Here is a 20,549-nt window from a genome sequence, read left to right on the forward strand (position 1 = left end):
TGACCCTGCCACAGAAGAAGCAAGATGTGTCTGCCTCACTGAATAAGGTACCAAGCCATGTGGCTAGCACAGACAAGAATAATGGGCTAATGTAAGTTATATGAGTTAATAAGAAGCCTGAGCTAATGGGCCAATCAGTTTTATAACTAATGTAGACCTCTGTGTGATTTCTTTAGGACTTAACAACTGTAGGACAGAAACCTCTGACAACAACATGTTATTTCCAGCCCCTCCTCTCATGACACTTAGTTACAGCACCCCAGGAAGTACTATACAGGCAGTGCCAGACAACTTAGCTTCAGAGAATTCCTGAAGGGAGCCCCAAGTCTGAACAGGGTTCATGACAATAGCTTAGGTCTGTAGTAATAGGTATACCTGACCACTTGGAGAATAGCTCTGCCTGTATCAGGGAAGTTGCAATGGGAGGTTGTTAGATGAACCCTGGATGAGTATAAGCTGTAAGATGAAATAGACCCTTTCCTCTTTGAGTTATTTTTAGCTATGGTGTCACAGCAATAGAAACCCATTAAGACAAGCCCCTCACATCCTATGTGGTAGCTTGAATGTAATTGCATCCTTAAGCTCATAGGGAGTGGCACTAATAGGAGGTATGGCTTTGTTGGAGTAGGTATGGCTTGTGTCACTGTGGAGGTGGCTTTGAGGCCTCATATATGCTTAAGCTATGCCTAGTATCTTAGTTTGCGTACTGTTGCCAGCCAATCAAGATGTAGGACTCTCATCTCCAGCACCATGTGTGCCTGCACACTGCTATGTCACACCATGACGATAATGGACTAATGAGACTCTAAGCCACTCTATTAATGTTTTCCTTTATAAGAGTTGCCATGGTCATGGCATCTCTTCACAGCAACAGAAACTCTAACACACCCTACCCATTTTCTCTGTCTTGTACTTTTCCCTAGCCCCCTCCTGCACATGATTAGTTTTGGTTTCTCTTGACTAACTAGACTACCCCTTCATCACAGACTAACTACCCCTTCATCACAGACTACCCCTTCATCACAGACTAACTACCCCTTCATCACAGACTACCCCTTCACCACAGACTAACTACCCCTTCATTACAGACTAACTACCCCTTCACCACAGACTAACTACCCTTTCACCACAGACTAACTACTCCTTCAACACAGACTACCCCTTCATCACAGACTAACTACCCCTTCATCACAGACTACCCCTTTATCACAGACTACCCCTTCATCACAGACTAACTACCCCTTCATCACAGACTAACTACCCCTTCATCACAGACTACCCCTTCATCACAGACTACCCCTTCTTCACAGACTAACTACCCCTTCAACACAGACTACCCCTTCATCACAGACTACCCCTTCATCATAGACTAACTACCCCTTCATCACAGACTACCCCACTTCTTGAGAAAGGTAACTCAAGCTACATCTGAGGTGGATGGCACTGCTGACCAGGCTGGCCTGACAGGAAAGGTTCTGACATATGATGGCACAGAGCTGAGGGAAGGAAAGGAAAGAAAGGTCAGGAGGGAAGAGCAGAGATGAACATTATCACCTTCACTGGCCTGGGGCCAACCTTGGGGTGCCCATTAACACCCAGCCTTTCCCTATGGACTCCTCAGACTCTGTCAAGTTGATTCAATGGAGTGGGGTGTAAAAGGTTAGAGGTCACTCCAGCCTAGCATCCTTGGTCGCCACAAGTAAAATGAAACACAGCTCAGTATGCCAACCTTAGAAATTGAAGCTAACCTCTAACCAGGTGGAGCACCATTAGTGAAAACCCAGAAAGAGAAATTGGAGTACAACCTGAAGGTCAGAAAAGCAAAACAGCCAGCCACTGGCTCTTAATTGTACCTCAGTCCTAAATGGCAATTCTGTCTCCAGGAATCTCAGAATGAGACTGTGTCTGAGAGCTGTCTCCTCATATTTTATAATCCTCTTTAGGGGTGGGATTAAAGGCGTGCACCACTGGGATTAAAGGCATGTACCGCCCAGTTTCTATGGCAACTAGTGTGGCTACTGGGATTAAAGGTGTGTGTTACCACTGCCTGGTCTGTAAGGCTGACCAGGCCTACATACTCATCCTACACAAACTCCCCAAGATGGCACATTAATATTAATATCATGATATAAGATATAACTTTAAAACATTCCACATTCCTTACAAATTCAAACACATTAAACTTTCAGTCTCTAAAATATCTAATCTCCTTAAAAATTTAAAATCTCTTTTGAAAGTTCAAAGTCATTCAGCTGTGGGTTCCTGTAAGAATCAAAATTAAATACCTTCTCACTTCAAGAGGGAAGACCCAGGGCAAGTCACAATCTGAACAGAGCAAAACCAAACTCCAACAGTATAAATAACTCAATGTCCAGTGTCTGGGATTCACTCATGATCTTCTGGGTTCCTCCAAGGGGCTTGGGCCACTTCTCAGCTCTGTCATTTGCAGCACACACAGCTTGTCTTCTAGGCTCCAGCTGGCTCCACTCCACCACTGCTGCTGTTCTTGGTCCTCTCGTGGTACCGGCATCTTCAAAATGCTGGGTTCTCTGCTGCAACTGGGCTGCACGTTCACCAACAGCCTACCATAGGCTCTCCTCATGGTGCCAAGCTTCAACTTCTCTGCAAGACCTTTTTAATCCTGGGCCTTCTACTGCTCCTGAGGTTGCACCTTTACCAGTGGTCTCTCCTTGCCTCTCACAGTGCCAAGCCCCAGCTGCTCTCCATGACCCCTTTTGTGCCTTCAAAATCAGTACGGCCTGGGTGACTCTGAGATACTAAGATGCAAGGTACAACCTTGGCCATCTCTGGAGCACAGCTTTTGAGTGTTGAAACTCTTCCAAGAAGATTTCACCTCAGTGATGCTGTTCTCTTCTTAATCACTACTAATTTCTCCTCTCCCACTGACCGGCATCAAGTGTCCCAGCAAAGCAAAGGGCTCGCCTCAGCAGTTCTGGGATCTTGCTCATCACAGCTGACTCCTCAGCCCCAGCTACCCAGAACCACAGGACCTTAATTCAAAATAACACACGGCCCTGAAAAAGTCTTTAACTTCCTTCTGAAACTTTAGAATCCAGGCCTCTATTGTCTGCATTACCCTCAACATTCTTATCTTCCAGGCTCCTACAGAAGAACACATCAAGCATTGAACTCAATGGCTTCTCATGCATAAAATTCCAAAGCCCTTTCACAGTCTTCTCCCAAACAACACGGCCAGGTTAGACCACAGCAATAGACCCCCAGTACCCAGTTGTCTTAGGGCTGCTATTGCTGTAATCAACACCATGACCAAAGCAGCTTGTAGAGGGAAGGGTTTGCTTCACACTTCCATATCACTACTCAGCATCAAAAGAAGACAGGTCAGGAACTCAAGCAGGGCAGGAACCCGGAGGCAGGAGCTGCTGCAGAGACCATGGAGGGGTGCTGCTTACTGTCTTGCTCCCCATGGCTTGCTCAGTCTGCTTTCTTAGAGAACTCAGGACCATTTGGCTAGGGCTGACACCACCCACAATGGTCTGGACCCTCCTGCATCAATCACTAATTAAGACAATGTTCTGCAGGTTTGCCTACAGCCAGACCTCATGGAGGAATCTGAGGTCCCTTCCTCTGTAATGACTCTAGCTTGTGTCAAGCTGACATAAAACCAGCCAGTACAAACACCAAGTCAATCCAGTTGTCAGGGAGGTCATTTTGGTCATGACAAGTTTTGATCTATGAATATATGCACATGCACAGAGCAATGTGCAAATCCAGGACCAGGATTAGGACGAGATGTGGATGGGGTGCAGGGAGTTTTGGTGCCTTTTCTGGACTCCAGCATGGATTCTGGCTAAGGGAACCACAGTTTGGGTCTTTGTTCTTAAACTCCCCCAAGTCCTCTTAATGGCCTACCCTAGGACTCAACACCACGCTCACAGAAAGACAATCTAAGATGGTTAGTGACTCATGGCTCGTCAAGGTATTTCCTGACCAAAGGATCCTGAGAAGGCAGTCCAGGGGAATCTGGAGCTCTTCCTGAGGGTCTGGTGCCTACGAGAAAGGCCTGACCCTCATCTCCAGGTAATCCTGGGCTTTTCCTGCTTTGTCTGTTTGCTCCCTAAGAGAAGTCTCCAAAGAGTAAATGGGGGACTGGGTGGCGGTGGTGCATATCTTTAATCCTAGCACTGGGGAGTCAGAGACACATGGATATCTGAGTTTGAGGCCAGCCTGGTCTACAAAGCAAGTTCCAGGACAGCCAGGCCTGTTACACAAAGAAAAACAAAACAAAATAAAACAAAAAAGAGTAGATAGGGTTCCCTAGTGTCCCCTAATTCAGGAGGAGAGAGACTTACTGCCCTCCTAATGTTCTGGGCCAAAGCTGGGAGAGGACCTGTTTCTAGTCATCCAGTGGTCCCACCGTGCTGTGAACATAGTCTGACTCTACGGTTGGTTGAATGGCCTTGGTCACACATCAGGGCTGTCCGCCCCTCCCCCCAGTTACTCTCAGTCTCTAGTGAGGGTTTGTGAGACTGGCAGTGGCAAGGAGAGTGCATGTCACAAGCTCAAGACTGTTAGCTCTACACGTACAAGCGGACATGCCTTGGAGGCTATCCAGCCACCTTGGTGGTTCTTTGTTTACACTTTTTGAAACCAGATGGAGGAAGCACGAATCAATCAGAAGCTCAGTCAGACACTTGCCATGGATATTTGTAGACTGTAGTGACATTTCATTTGTTTTAATACATAAAACCTGCCTGAAGATCAGAGCGTAAAACAGCCCCACTGGTCAGCCGTATAGACCAGGCAGTGCTAACACGCATCTTTCATCCCAGCAGCCACACTGGCTTATCATAGAAACCGGGTGGTGCATGCCTTTAATCCCAGCCCTAGAGAGGAATATAAAACGGGAGGAGACAGCTCTCACACAGTCTCATTGTGAGATTCCTGGAAGCAGGATCGCCATTTCGGACTGAGGTAGAGGTAAGAACCAGCGGCTGGCTGTTTTTCTTTTCTGACCTGCAGGCTGAACCCCACTTTCTCTCTCTGAGTTTTTATTAATCGTGCTTCAGTAGATGAAAGTTTGGCTTCTTAAGAAGTATTCTACTCTTGTGTCACTCACAAACAATCAAATGCTGTCTGTATTTTGAACTTGTACAATTCTGACCCGCGAACGCACACACTGGTTCAAAGGTCAGAGGGCCTGATTAGCCAGCATTTGCTGGTTGTGCAGACTTGGGCAATGTTGTTTAGATTCTGTGTCTCAGTTTACTTATGATAAAACAGAAGACAATGGTATCCACATCATACGCATGGAATGCACGTTTCAAAAACTGATACAAACAAGCACGTAGGAGGCAGATGTGTACACAAGCACACACACACACACACACACACACACACACACACACGCACACACACACAGTCACCCTGACAACACCATCTACTCTTTTCTCTCAAGCTCTCCCTTGGGACTAGGTGAGCACCATGCCTGCCCCTCAGTTTTAGCACATATCCCTATATGGTTTCTAGCATTTATCCCTATAGGGTTTATAGTTGCTTCCTACATGCAGCTCTGGCTCCCTAATTATGCTAATCACAGATCCCAGGTCATCCCAGAAGCTCAGTGACAGTCAGTAATGAGCAAGGTCACATGCTTCTGGTTTCCTAGTCTGAAATATAGGAAATTTCTTCCCAATCGGACACAAATCAGTTTACGACCAAAAAGAAGTGAAGTATGACCAAAGGAAGCCAGGCTTCTGTGTCACTGGGTGCATCTAAGAAGACAGTGGAACTGGGGGTCATCTGTGGGTGTGGCCAGCTGTGGCAGGTGGGGCCAGGCAGCTTTCCCGAGACCTGTACCTAGTGCACTGCTCTCCGACTCTTACCTGGGGGAGATGGGCCCGCACAGGGCGACACAGCAGTTTGTGAAGATGTTCCCATAGCTGTAGGGGTTGTAGTTTTCTTTACCTCTTTTATTGGACCAAGAGCCTTTGATCTGAAAGAGAAGGAGCATCAGTAACACAGTGTCTAGAGTGCCAACGCCAAGGACCCAGGGATGCCTTTGAAAGATGCAAATAAGGGCTGGGCTATAGCTCAGTGGAGAACATCTGCCCAGCACATGCTGGATGCCGGTGCCATCGCCAGCTGCAAACAGTCTTTACTGGGAGAAACTGAGGCACTCTTTTTCTGCAGAAAACAAGCATTTATAGAAAACTTAGAAACATCCTCAGACAGTAGCTTAGGTTATGGAGAAAGCAACAATCTCTGGGGCAAAAAAATGTTCATTTAAGATTATACTATGCTACTGAAAGTTCTAATAGAAACCAGTGGAGACTCTGGCTTTCATATTCATATCTTGCCCCCATCTTATTTATTTGTTTATTTGTTTGTTTGTTTATTGCGTGTGGTGTGGTATAGGTGTGCGATGTATGTGCTAGTACATACAGAAGCCAGGATGAGATGCCTGCTGTGTTTCCCTGATGCTCTCCAGAGATGCTGTTGCCTTCGACAGAGGCTCTGACTGAACCCGAAGCCTGTGGCTTCAGCTAGGCGGGCTGGCCTGTGCACTCACAGGTACTGCTTGTCTCTGTGTCTCCCCCCCACCCCTGCCCCAGTGCTGGGTTTACAGGTGTGTGTGGCCATGTGAGTACTGGGGTATCAGATTCAGGCACCCATGATTGCAGAGCAAAGGCTCTTATCCATTGAGCCCGGCCTTCCTATCCCCAAGTTGTAATTAAGTGAATGCTAACTGAAACAAATTAACTTGGGTTCCTTAACTGCCACTTGAGATTGAGAATGCAGCCTCTTGTTAGAACTGTCTGTCTTGCAGATTCCAGGAGTCATAGTTACCAAGTTGAATGCGCTGTTTTAGCAGTTCCTTATCTTATTTATTTATCATTTATTTTCCTCAGCTTTCGTTTAAGGAAATTGGATCTGCTCGGAAACATTTAACATGTATAGACAGACGAAATCTCAGGGTGAAGAGCAGGTGCGAATGATACTTTCTGGGAGTGGTTTCCAACATGTTTCCCATCCCCGCTCCTCCCCCTGCATTATGCATAGGCAGACGCTCTGGGACTCAAACTTCAATGTTGGGTCAGGACAATTTCCTCCAGAAGCCATTGGAGCCCAAGATGCCAGCCTGCCATGGTTTGTCTTTGGTTGGGGAAGCGTGACAAGCTGCCTCCAAAATGGTTGAAGAGGATTTGAAGAGGCTTCTCCAGGTCAGAACTGGGTGTCACTTGGCTTGCCTTAGGCCAGGACTGACATCATGGTAAAATGTAGGAGGATGCAGAGATGCCCCACACATTCATGTAGGACCCTGATAGGGCTTCCACGTCCTCCTCTGTCCCCAAGGTTCTCACAGCTGGATGGGACGTAGGGAAAAAGGTGACCCTGATCTCTCCCTTCCCCTCCCTCCTCCAAGGCTACCCATGCAGATACCATGCAGATACCATGCAGACACCCACGTGCTACAGTCGGGAACTTACGTCTTCATTTGTTGTCTGGTTGGAGCTGATCAAGTACGTGTGGAAGCCTGAGAGGCCAACGATGGACCAGACGGAGAAGAAGCACACCACGGCCTCCAGCACAGTGGGTGAGTCAAGGACACCAGCAGAAGGAGTTCGGGATTCATGTGGCTCCCAGACAGGCGGGGTGAAAGGATGTGAGGGGCTGAAACCCCACAGGTGGGTTCTGGGCTCAGTTCTGGTCTCCTATCCTGTCCCAGTCTCTAGCCAGAAGCCTCCCTCCTTCAGGCCAGTGGCCAACCTCAGACCTTCTGCCACCTCCTCCCCAGTCAGGGGGGCAGCCACAGCTCTGGAATGGCTGCTGCACTCTCTAGGCATCACTCACTTCTTCAGAGTGGGCAGTTTCCCCTTTGACCTTCACCATCTCTGACTTGCAACCTAGGATGGATGGAAGCTAACAGTGGACCAGACCTTCAATGAAAGGACTAAATATTAAATGTCCCTCTGTTTTTAGCTTCCAAATGCTGAGGACTTTCTCCCCAGTAAGCACCTCACCTGCCCCCCAACACATAGGATGGCTTCTGAGATTTAGAAGCTCCTGCTTCTGTGGGCTGTCTGGTCTCATGCCACTTATGAAGCAGGTAAGAAGCACTAATGCCTATGAACTGGAGGGTGAGTCTTAATTGTGGAATTGGGCTGGCACCCTCCTTAGAGACCCCTGCCCAGCTCCACAGCTAATCCCTGGCACAGGATACTGTGCTATGGGGCTGGGAGAGGACAGTGCGAGAAAGCCAGGCATTCAACGTGATGTGTCACCTCCAAGGAAGGAACAGTATGGCCTTCCTCACCAGATGGCATTGATCAACCAAGAATGCAGTAATTTGAAAGGATGAGAGAATTTTCCCATCCCACAAATGTTTATAAGAGTCTATTTACAAGATACAGATGTTTCTCAGGAAAAACCAATTCATCCTGGGGCAGATCTGGGGTTTAAATATACATCTTGCTTCCTCCTAGCAATGAATTACGGACTGGGGAAAGTAAAGAAAACTTGTGCTTTCCTTATGCAACCAAGGATGGAGGGACATAGATCAGGCTGTGCTGTGTCACAACTGATGTCTCCAGGTTGAAAATAATTCGCCCCCGAGGACAGAGCTGAACATATGACCCGGTGCCTTCACGTACTGATGGATGCTGTTGTTTGGGACATGAGTCTCACATCAAATGGGAAAAGGAGAACAGACAGTCACTAACACAGGAAATCACAACATCCACTTTTAGAGAAGTAGGAGTTGGGGGGAGGGTCTAAAGGACAAGAAAAACAGAAGGAAGAAAGCCCTAGCCAGGGTCGCAGAAGCCCTCTGCTTCCTCCAGGAAACGGCTGTGGTGGAGCTTTATGTGTGTGCGGAACAATGAATGGCTCATGTATCCCGGTGGCCAGGGCACCCATATGTCATTTCTTTTCCTACCTATCAGGGCTGGGAGATGACTCAGGAAAACTTCATGTCCCACACTGGCTACAAAGCAGAGGTGGAGTCCAGGAGGGCAAGATTAGGGAACCGGAGAGGAGGCTAAGTCGAGGAAAGGAGCCTGATCCAGAGGCAGTGACACTAGTTAGAACTCTGTGCAGCTAAGGGGCAAGATCAGAGACTCTGAGAGGAAGTGACACAATAGCTGGGGGAAAGATGCGGCCTGGGGGAGAGACGAGAATAAAGATGGGAGCCCAGCATCAATCTCAGAGACACCTGTGCATCACCAGCCGTTTACAGCCCAGACAGAACGATGGGGAAATCAACATACAAGGAAGGCTCAAACACGAACCACAAAAACTGCCCAGCAAAAGTAGGGCAGAGTTGAAGCAGGTGAATGGGCTGTGCGTGCCTGGCGACCCATTTGCAGTGTGACCTGCATTACTAACTGCTTCCATTAGGAGGCAGTGTGATCGGTGGGCGAGGAATTGTAGGCGTTTACAGAAACGATAAAAATGGTGGTAGTGTGTGTGTGTGTGTGTGTGTGTGTGCTTATGTGTATGTATAGTTTCTCTCTCTGTGTGTATGCATGTATATTTCTCTGTGTTTCTCTCTGTGTATGTGTATGTTTCTATGTGTACACCTATGTGCCTTTGGAAGTCAGAGTTCAACTTTGAGAGTTATTCTGTGCCATTCACCTCTAAAATTTCTTTTGAGTGAGGGTCTCTCACAGGTCTGAAGCTTGCTAAGCAGGCTAGGCTGGGTGCTCATCGAACTTTAGGAATCTGCCTGTCTCTGCCTCCACAGTACCAGGATTACAAGTACACACTACTGCGCCAGCTTCTATGCATGGATTCTGGGATTGAACTCAGGTTCTCAAGCTACCGTGGCGAGCATTTTTCCAACGGAGCCATCTCCCCAGCCTAGAAAAATGTAACTTTTATACGACTCTGTTGCAAGCTTCAGAAGCCATTTCTTCACTGGTTGATAGAACACAGTGCTTCTGTGAGCTTTTAGCTGTCACAAAATGACATGCTGCCAAGGGACAAAGCGAGGTACTTTGGCTGTCCCACGCAGCTGATAATGCTGCCTAAGACTATGTATCTTGAGGTACAGGCAAGCTTTTGTGTAACAATGGCTGCGTCACTGGAGACAGGAACTGACTCACTCAGTCCTGAGAGTAGTTCACTGACAAATACCACATCCATTTAACAAATGAGGATATCAAGGCTGGAAGCAAGGAAGTAATTTTCTATAGAAACAGCTGAGCTGGGGGTGTAGATCAGGGGGTAGAGTGCTGACCTCGACTGCACAATGGCCTTCATTCAATCTCTGGCATTGCAGAAAACCAGGTACGGTGGCACATGCCTATGATATTGCTGTACATCCAGAGGTAGATGCAGGAGGATCAGAAGTTCAAGGTAATCCTTGGCTACAGGGTGGGAGGCCAGCCTTGGCTACATGAGACCCTAAGAACGATGGTAGCACAGCTGAGACTTGAATGCTGGGAGTCTGCCCGGCATTTATGGAAACCGAAGGAAAACCTCTCCTCATACCTGAGCTTAGGTTCAGGTACAGGCATTCCAACAACGTATCTCACTAGCCCAGCAGCTTGACATTCAAAACATATATCCAGTAACGAGATCAGGAAATGCTATTCCCTTCAAAGTTGCAAAGCATCTTGGCTCATTTTTTTAAAAATAAAAATGAAAAGAAATTCCACTGAGAGTCAATTTAATAAGAAGTTGGATGTTTGCTGACTGAATCCGGGATGGCTTCGGGTGAGAATCATTTCCACTGCCAGCCTCTGTCCGTCTAACCCAGCGTCCAATAAAAGGCAACTCCTTTTTGGCCAGAGGCTAGCTGTGGATTCCCTTAAACTCTAAGAGTCTGCACTAAGTGTGATGTTCAAAATGCTGACCTATAGACACCCTGCAGAGCCCTCCCCATGAACTCAGAGAGTAGGCTGGGCAGGCACCAGCTCCATGTTCCAGGGACCGACCGGGCTCTGCTTGCGGAGGTGGGATGGGGAGGGAAGGGAGAGATGAACAAGGGGAGAAGTAATGCAGAAACTTGGGTGAGAGCCAGGCAAAGTGGCTAAGGATGCTTCAGGCTGGGGATAATGATAAACAGTGGGAGACCATTGCGCTATGTCTTCAGCTTCTGATCTTTCCTCACAAAGAGGCCCAGAAAAATGATTTTTCTTATAATCTCAGTAATTTAAAAGAAAACTTCCCCGAAGTGCTCTGCACCATGGAGACACAGAAGCCTGGAGTCATCCCCGAGTCAAGCTGCCCTGGCTTTTTCTAATCCCTTTATTCCAGGCAGAAAGCTGAAGCCCAGAGACCAAGTCGCTTTTAAGAGCTCACATAACAAGCCACAGCGGAACGGAATCGAGCCGCGTCCGTGGACTTCTGGGAAACACATATTCCTTCCTAAGACCCCAAGCAGAGGCAGAGCACAAGGTTCTCAGGCTCCACGCTCACGATGGAGAGACTGAGACGGACCTGGCTGTTATTTTGTGGTTGGGTGTGAATGTGTGCTGCTGGGTTTCCTTACTAACCAGGTTTTCTGAAGGGGCTCTGCATGGGCCCTGTCTTTTCTGCCATTTCCAAGGCCCTGAGTCACCTCTTGGTGGGGCTTCAAGTGTGAACTCCATAGTTCTCATTAGTGCAGGGGTGTCTACCATTTCAGACGTAAGAGACTGTGGAGGTGGCCCGGGGCTGTAGCTGCCTGGCAGACTATCCCGAAGCTGGTGTACTTGTCAGGAATGGCGCCTTCATCATCCATCAGATGGATAACTCTACCTAGAGGCAGAAAAGCACAGCTGTGCTGTCACCTGGCCACCCATCCATGACTGTGGCAGTTTGCATGAATGACTGACCCTGTAAGAAGTGGAAGTGACAGATATCTGTCACAGGTTCATCTGACCACAGCCCTGATCTCAAACCTTTCTCGACTGCATGTGGAGATTCCAGATTCACAGCGGAAGTGACCAGGAGCTCAACCAAACTCCCAACTAGAGCTCAACAATGGGCTCTAAAGGTCATTTAGGTGACAAGGTGCACAAGAACAATGGGAAACCACCATGGGCTGAGGGCATGGGGAGGCATTTCTAGTCATCAGAGCAAGGGACTGCAATGGGATGGGACGTGTCTCAACACGGCTCACAGCACAAGGATGGGGCAGAATTCAAAGTTAGTAGTAGGGGAACAGATGCCTTGATTCTGAGGCATTCCCAAGATGCTTTGGGGGATCCTTTAGGTAAAAACCATGATACTGTCAATTTCCCCACTGGATACCAGTTCCACTCTCCTCCCTCCTTTGTCTGAAGCCTGCCATGGTTGTTGAGCATCCTTAACCTCAACTTCCTGACTGTTGGGATTATAGGTATGTGCCCCTGCACTGGGCTCTACAACCTCACCTTTGGAACAGAAGATAAAGGAAGGAAGAAAGGTAAATGCTCACCCAAAGAACATCTGGCTATATAGACTTTGGGGTTAGAAAGTAGTTAAAAGAGAATGAGGTAGATTTATCTCCAGGTAATATTTTGAAACAAAATCAAGTTGCAGAACAACGCAAAGAGCAGTGTCCTTGTAAGATACAAGCAACCTCTTAGCCATACACAAGCATGAATTCCAACCTCGTGAAGACCTTCTGGACAGACATACGGAAACTGACAAGGAGTCCCATACAAGGGAGGGCCAGGGAAACTCTCCCTTTCTTCCTGTCATATTTCTTTTGGAATTGTTTTAGAATTTCAACATTAATCAACTCACTTCCAACATTGTGATGTTATGCAACATAATTGGGGTCTTAACCTTCAGGCCTCTGATGGGGAAACCTTGTTAGCCAATTATCTTTAAGAGGTGGAACCCAGTTAAGGCATGGCTTTCTGGGACCAGGAGAAAACGGGTACACGCCTCAGGTGCACTCTCTCTGTGGTACTCCTGTGACACAGCTGAGCATGGACTTCCCACTCCTGTTTCGTGAGTTTCCCCCTTATAATAAATAAAATATAACTGCTTTATCCTTTAGCTAGCCTGGTTATTTTCCATATCGAGCTAATTTCTACAGTTGGCACTCAACGTGGGACATGAACCCATGACCCTGAGATTAAGAGTCTCATGGTCTACCGACTGAGCTAACAGGCCAGCTTTGCTTCATTGGCTAGGTGGGAGTGGTGGGGAGACATTGGTCTCTTTTCCTGTGTGAAGCAGAACTGGTGTGGGGAGAATGTGGTTCTTGCTTAGGTGCCACCAGGGATGTCCCTGGACTTTCTGGCACAGGGGCAGCTATAGGCAGCACTAAGGATATCTGTCTCTATTTTCTTGTGGTCTTTTGGACATCAACTCCTATCAGCATGAATGGGGTATCAAAAGCCTATGCTGCCTTCAGTATTTTCCCAGTCTGCCACATGGTGTCCTCCTTTCTGCCACGCTTCTAGTAAATTCTATTAAAATAGACCAATGCCCATTAGTCTGTGGGTGCCTCTCAGGTGGGTAAGCATCGCAATGAATGCAAATTGGAGATAAAGAGTCTTTCTAGGGGAAAGCCGAATCAATTGCCATTTGATTTACCAACCACAGGAAATCCTTTTCATTTTGGGAGCACTGAATAATAAGCCATGATTAAAAATGACTGTAATCCCTTTAATGGGACATTAATGCCATGTTACATTGACGTGATTATGAATGACAGGGTCCCCTCTGTGGGGGCTTCCTCAAGGATTCCCAGGGCATCCTGGTCTCCCTACACATGATCCTGAGGGTTTCTGCCTTTGAGCACATTAGGAGTCTGGGAGGAGTGTAACCACGTGGTTCCCTGGCAGGCCTGACTGGTGGTATTTTCTCTGAGTTTCCACAGGTTTTCCTCATTCTGTTTGACCCACAGGTAAAACTAAAGAGGATCCTGAAGTTACAGTGGGGTGACAAAGACGTGTGTGTGTATATGTGTGTGTGTGTGTGTGTGTGTGTGAGAGAGAGAGAGAGAGAGAGAGAGAGAGAGAGAGAGAGAGAGAGAGAGAGAGAGAGAGAGAGAAAGAGGAAGGGGGACGGAGAGAGGGAAGGGAGGAGGGAGGGAGAAATCGACATCTGAGATTCTCTTTATAAACAACCCAGAACTCACCATTTCTCTTCAATCTACCCAATGTTAGCATCTCCCTTGTCTCCTGCAACCCTCTGTGTCCACGGCACCCTGGCACCATCTTCTACTGTGTTTTGAATGTGAAACGTCCCTTACAGCTTGGTTTCCAGGTGGTGACACTCTTTGGAGAGGTTTGAGAACTTGGGGAACCTGAGGCTTAAATGGCAGGCATAGGCCACTGGGGACAGGCTTGAAGGACAGGGCTCTGCTTCTGGTCCTGGTTTTGTTTCCTATTCAGCCAAGGTGAGACTCGACCACAAACTCCTGCCTCAGTGAACTTCACCACTTTGTCACAGACATGGGAAGAGTAAAAACACGTCCTCAGAATCACCACTGTTTCCCTCCTTGTTCTCACCATCCTCAGGCCACAAATCCCACCATGATGTTCTTCCCACCATGCTGTGCCTTGCCCCACCAGAGTACGGTCTATGACTTTAAGCACTCAGATGTTTAACCTGCAGATGTTCACAGAGGAAGAGAAAAGCAGGCATGTGTTGTGTGTTGGCTTGTCACCTCAGACCAGGCCCTTCTGAATTGCTGTGGGATAATCCTTCTGTACACTGTGAATATATATTGCCCTCATTGGTTGATAATAAAATCTGTTTTGGCCTATAGCAAGGAAGAATATAGCTAGGCAGGAAAGGCACACTGAATACAGGTGCAGGGAAAGAGAAGGGCAGAGTCAGGGGAGATGCCAGCCAGCCGCTGGAGGAGCAAGGCGTATTAGAGTACAGGTAAAGCCAGGAGGCATGTGGCAACACATAGATGAGTAGAAATGGGTTAATTTAAAATAAGGGCTAGCTAGTAATAAGCCTGAGCTGTTTGGCCAAGCATTTTGTAACAGAGCCCTGTTCTGAAGCCTGCAGATCAAGAAAGGGGGAACTACAGGCAGCGCTGCCATCAGCCAAAGCTCTGCAAGCAGGTAGTATTACAGGTCAGACTCACCCACTGTGTGCTGGTGTCCAGACTTAGGGCTGGGGTTTGTAAGACAGCAGTTCTCAACCTGTGGGTCATGACCCCTTTGGGGGTTGCATATCAGATGTCCTTCATCTCAGATATTTACATTGTGATTCATAACAGTAGCAAAATCACAGTCAAGAAGTATCAAGGAAATAATTTTATGGTTGGGGTCACCACAGCATGAGGAACTGTATTAAAGGGTCACAGCATTAGGAAGGGTGAGACCCACTGCCATAAGGCAGGACTGATGCTGTGAAAGACACAGGTGAGCTTCACTTAAGATCCACCAAAGCTGGCGGTCATAGAGGCAACGGCTGTAGGGGAGCTGGCCACCCTGGTGGTGTTGGGGAGTAGAACAAAGGATGCCATTTCTCCTTGAACCTGTTCAAGGTGAGCACTAGATTCCACGAACCATCCTTTCTTCTTGCCAACTTCAGTTTTCTGGATCACTAAGAGGAGATAGGACATGTGGAATTTATTCTTCACCCACCCCCTTTGCTCATTATCTGTATGGCTCCAGTCTCCTTCCACCACACAGAACTCATTAATGAGTTATCAGCTGGCAACTGAAGATGCCCTGGTAAACCAGCCTCTCTCTCTCTCTCTCTCTCTCTCTCTCTCTCTCTCACACACACACACACAATTTACAGATCTATTTAAATATCCCCACTACCACATTTGTCCACAGCCCAGGGCTCGACGGCAAGGGCGCCTTTACTTAAGAAAGCATGTTTACATATGTGGTTGTGTCCTCTACCACCTCTGAAAAATCACTCAAGAGAAAAATGAAGAGTTCAAATGCAATTTACCCAGTTATGTGAAGGGGAAAGAGTCCTGAGGAGCTGGGTCAGCAGGTCCATTTTGATTCCACAGCGAACCAGCAGAAGCCTATTCAGCACTTAATGAGCAGACACTTTTTCTTTTAAGATTCAAAATACCATGGTACTTAGATATACACACTGCTTGGGAGTATGTATAGGGTGGAAAATGGTCCCTGCTGGTATAAATGGCTTGAGTCTGACCTTTCAGGTTTGTGGAAGAGAGTTCTATGTCTAGAGACAGTATAGGTCACTGCACTTGCGGGTTAGTGCTGCAAGGTACCCCAGCAAGTCTCTCAAGTGGCCCAGGAGACTTAGCTGCTGCCTCCTGCTCCAAACAGACACACCCTGGGCGAGCAGCACCTGCCAATCACAGTGAACTTAGGCGAGCTTACAGCTCTGCTTCTCCTCAGCCTCACCTGATGGAGCACCAATCACAGCTGGCTTCCAGGGCAGGGAGCGGCCGACAAGACTCTGTCTATAGCTTTCTAGCTAAAGAGCTCTTCAGTTTAGACAGGGTTCCACAAGTGTCTGGAGACGCCATGTTCAGATGCCATTTATCATACAAGTGAATATTCTGTGAGGCTCCCGATGCCTTACAGAATGAATAAGAAGGAGATTTATGAGAAGAAAAGCCAAAGCCAGAGTGATAAAGAGGTAAGAGGGTAGGGGCTGGTGAAATACTGAATCCACAAGCAAGGTGCCCACAGAGCCACTGGAAAGGATATCTCGCTGGACTGTCCTTAAGGGCATTGAGGAATCCCGTTTGCTGTGAACCTGTGGGAATGAAGCCAACATTAAGTATCCAGACATTCATGCCTGCCCGTGCTCAATGTTCTCATCTATATAAGAATAATAGGTGTCTAGACATCAATTAAATGATCATCTTTGGTGTTAGGACACCCAGCTTATTGATCGGGAGATGGTGATTTCACTGAAGCCATTCAAGAAGATGGCAGATTCATAATTAGAACCAACATCTGCAGGACATTTTTTTTCCCAATGAAAGCAGATGTATGTCTGTATATTTTTCCATAAATTATAGCTTTGATTGCTCTTTTGTTTTCCTCATTTTAACAGGAAAACAGAATCCTGCATAATCCCTTCTGTTTTGCCCACAGCTGTTAACATTTGGCAGCAGAGGTCTTAGGGACTTGGCTACCCACAGTCTTCCTTCTTGTACACAGAGTAAACGAAGCTAAGGTTCATTCACGGACTCTTTTGGGTGAAGGTGTTTCTTTGTCCTGTGATCATGTCCTGCAACAAAACACTGAGGGGTTTGAGTTCAGCTTCATCTGATGAGGACAGGGATTCGGTTTTATATATTGCCATCACACTTTAGACAAATGTTAAAGACTTATTTTTATTTGTGTGTGTGTGTGTGTTTGTGTGTCTATAATACATGTGTGGATGCCTGTTGAGGTTAGAAGAGGGAGTTGGATCCTTTGGAGCTAGAGTTACACACTGGTGCTCAGTGTGAGTGCCAGGAACCAAATGGAGTCCTTTGGAAGCACAGCAAGCGCCCTTCACCACTAAACAATCTCTTCAGCCCGACCTCTGAGGTGGAAGTCTTGGCAATGCTATCTTGGGGATGATTCTGGGCCCTTCTGACTGAAGCCACTGTGCTTCAAGTGACACAAGCTCGTGCCATAGAACTTGAACTGTTAAGCTAGTATGGCAACTGTTGCTTCTTGGTGCTGATTAACTAGCTGTGGGCCGGGGTGAGTGAGGGGCAGTGACCCAGGTCTTTCTGTGTGACTGTCAACCTATGCCCCACTGTGGGAAGGTAAGGAGGGATCTTCCCTCTGCTTCCTATTTCTCCTCCAGGAACTCCCTCCCTGCGAGCCTGCTGCCCACCGTGGAGGCACGAGGATGGCTAGGTGGTGGGGAGGGCAGCTCAAGAGGGATTGCATTGATTACTAATATGGGAAGACAGATATTTAAAGCTTCTTGCCTCTCCTCACACCCAGCAGGGTGTAGCCGGCAGGGCCACTAGCAACGGCAACCTCAGAACAAAAGGCGACTAAAATAGACTCCACCGTGTAGGAAACAGGGTAAATGAAACTTATGCACTGGTGAATTGGGATGAGCACTGTTCTAAGCCTGGGAAGGCAGCAGACTTCTGTGTGTGTGTGTGTGTGTGTGTGTGTGTTCTGAGAGAGAGAGAGAGAGAGAGAGAGAGAGAGAGAGAGAGAGAGAGAGAGAGAGAGAGAGAACGTGCAGGCATGTGACGACAGGTGAGCAGGTATGACCGGGAGAGCTTGTGAGGACTCGGAGCGTGAGGGTCGGTGTGATGAACTTTGCTCTGCGTGCACACGTCTTCCTGGCATTTATACGCACAACTGAGCAAGTGAAAGCAAATCGTAAAGCTCTAGGATGCAGGACTGAAGCTAGGAATATAATCCGACGGTGTGAAATGAAAACATTTAGAAATTTCTGGAAGGACGGTAGATTTTTACGCCATGTTGATTTGAACCATGAAGAAATTCGCTGTGCTGTACAGAATTAGGGTCTGGTTAAATTTGGGTGTGTGATTTTTTCATTTATTTGCAAGAGTTCTTTTTTTTATAAGAAAGTTTATAAATTTAAAAATATATATATATATAAGGCTAAACCACTACTTCTGAGCATCACGTGTGGGCTCTCCCTGTCCGTGTGAATGACTGCTTCCTTCAGGACAGCGCCTAACACTTTCGGCTTTCTCTTCGCTGCTCTTGTGCGTGAATCCACAGACTGGCTCCTGGCTCCACTTCTGCCATTTTGGGATTCAGAAAACCCCGAGCAAAAGGGTCTCTGCAAAGCCATGTTGGCACCAGCGCCAGCTGGCATGGAAAAGGAATCTGATGGGGACTAGTCATTTCTCATGAACTCACTAACTCAAGACTCTCAGGCGTGTATTCCAGATTTGTGCGCACTGGGATAAAAAAGAATCGCAGCCCAAGATGATGCAGTTTAGAGCACTGTCAGCCTTAGGGTAGCTGATGGAGCGGCCACCCTTGACTGACGCTTATGGAGACCAATGGGAGCAGGGACCAATGGGAGCCTTTCTCTACCCTTCTTCCCCAGTCCGGACAGGGACGAAGACCCCAGAATGGAACAAGTAGAAAAGGTGCCTAATCCTGCTCCATTCATGAGATCCATGCTGGCAGGAGAAGAAAGTAAAGCTTTTCTGCTTAGATACTTCCAGAGACACACCAGAGCGAGGCGGTGTGCTTGCTAGTGGGCGTGTATGCTTCAGGAACCGGTGAAAGGCAGAGCTGCTGGCTTATGTGGGCAGTGACACGCTAATAAAGTTTAAAGGCTTAGGTTGTGGTTCAAAGCCAATTACCTTCTTTCTCATCATTTCCCATTGTGGGAAAGTGAGTGACTAAGAGACAAAAGAAACGCAGTATGAACTTCAGAATGGCGATGGAAAAAAATGCTGATTTCTTATGCAAATATATTAAAATCCTTTACACTCAAACCTCACTTTATATGTCAGAGGTTGTTTGTTCATATTCTTGCAGAGAATTTAGTATCTCATTGAGTGCATATGAGAAAACCCAGTATCTGTCCCCAGCCATATTCTTCTGGGGATGTATATATTCAAACCACGGGTCAGTAGACAAGGAAAACAGACTCGGTATTCAATGGTTATCACTATGCTTGTAGTTCCTTGTGCAAAATGGAGGGGTGAACCTTACAGGGGATCCCCAGCAGACATCACCGAGGTTGGAGAGGGCATGCATGTCAAGGGGAAAGTCCTGTTAGTCTATTAGTCTAGGTGGTCCAGGGGTCACCTGGAAACTGCCATTTGAGGGATGGGGTTGAGGAAAGAGGGAGGGATGAGGAGGGATGGGCAAAGTGAATCAGAGTGGGCAGGCTGGAAGTGAGGAGGGGATGGGGAAAGAGAAGAAAGAGAAAGCCAGAAATGATCAAAAATTATAAATCAAAATCAACTCAGAAAAGCCCAAGTCGGGCAAATGGTTACATACGGAATCTGATTTCGGCAGCATACTTACGAAGAATGACGTGGGTGATAACGAATGCAAATATAAAGACTGTCAGAAAAGACAGGGATAAAATAAACATATAAAAAAATCTGTAGTTTCTTTTCCCCACACAGTTGCCTACCCAGGGACAGTGGTGGTCAAACCGTTCTGAAATGAGAGGCAGAGAAAAGAAAAGTGGAATTTAATTAATAAAATATCTGTTTACATGAGGGAGCCCCTCCCTCCCACAATGCTCCAATAATATAGCAAAAACAATATCATGTTATGTTATTTCCAAATAGACTGCTCAGAGAGGTACTTATTAACAATGATACATTTCAGGAAAGTAATCATGCTTCCAACAGAACGCAGGTGTTTGGAAACACAAGCTGTGAATTCCCCTCAAATGGTTACTTAAAGAAACAGTAGCACACATTCTCAGACTCAGAAGTAAAAACTCAACTCTTTGTGTTCACAGAACAATTTTCCCTTAAATAGTGCCAACATCATCCGATGACAAGGACTGGGCTGGGTTGGGGCTGGGTACGTCACTGGGTGGCCTCCTGATATAGCGAGTGGTTCCAGAGAGAGCCATAATGGGTCTAGGGCAGGACAGAGGGACAATCCTTTGTTCTCACATCTCAGTTATAAACACTTAACATAAACTCATCACACACACTAATTTATTCCTATCAGGAAAATGATGTCATTATTCTTTCTCGAAGACATACAAAATGA

At 47.1% G+C, this 20,549-nt stretch overlaps 1 protein-coding gene across 5 annotated transcripts in view; it reads right to left on the reverse strand.

The window, feature by feature from the left end:
* Positions 1 to 20,549, reverse strand: part of Zdhhc14 (zinc finger DHHC-type palmitoyltransferase 14) — a 250,803-nt gene that overhangs the window by 16,428 nt on the left and 213,826 nt on the right. For all 5 annotated transcript variants that reach the window (XM_038340370.1, XM_038340368.2, XM_038340369.2 and 2 more), the window contains 4 exons: positions 19,842 to 19,979; positions 16,569 to 16,617; positions 7,470 to 7,572; positions 5,865 to 5,974 (listed from right to left, as the gene is read on the reverse strand). In XM_038340370.1, coding sequence (XP_038196298.1) covers positions 5,865 to 5,974; positions 7,470 to 7,572; positions 16,569 to 16,617; positions 19,842 to 19,979 — 400 coding nt within the window. The remainder of the gene's footprint in view (positions 1 to 5,864; positions 5,975 to 7,469; positions 7,573 to 16,568; positions 16,618 to 19,841; positions 19,980 to 20,549) is intronic.

Source organism: Arvicola amphibius, chromosome 8 (genome assembly GCF_903992535.2).
Source record: "Arvicola amphibius chromosome 8, mArvAmp1.2, whole genome shotgun sequence".
NCBI classification, from domain to species: domain Eukaryota; kingdom Metazoa; phylum Chordata; class Mammalia; order Rodentia; family Cricetidae; genus Arvicola; species Arvicola amphibius.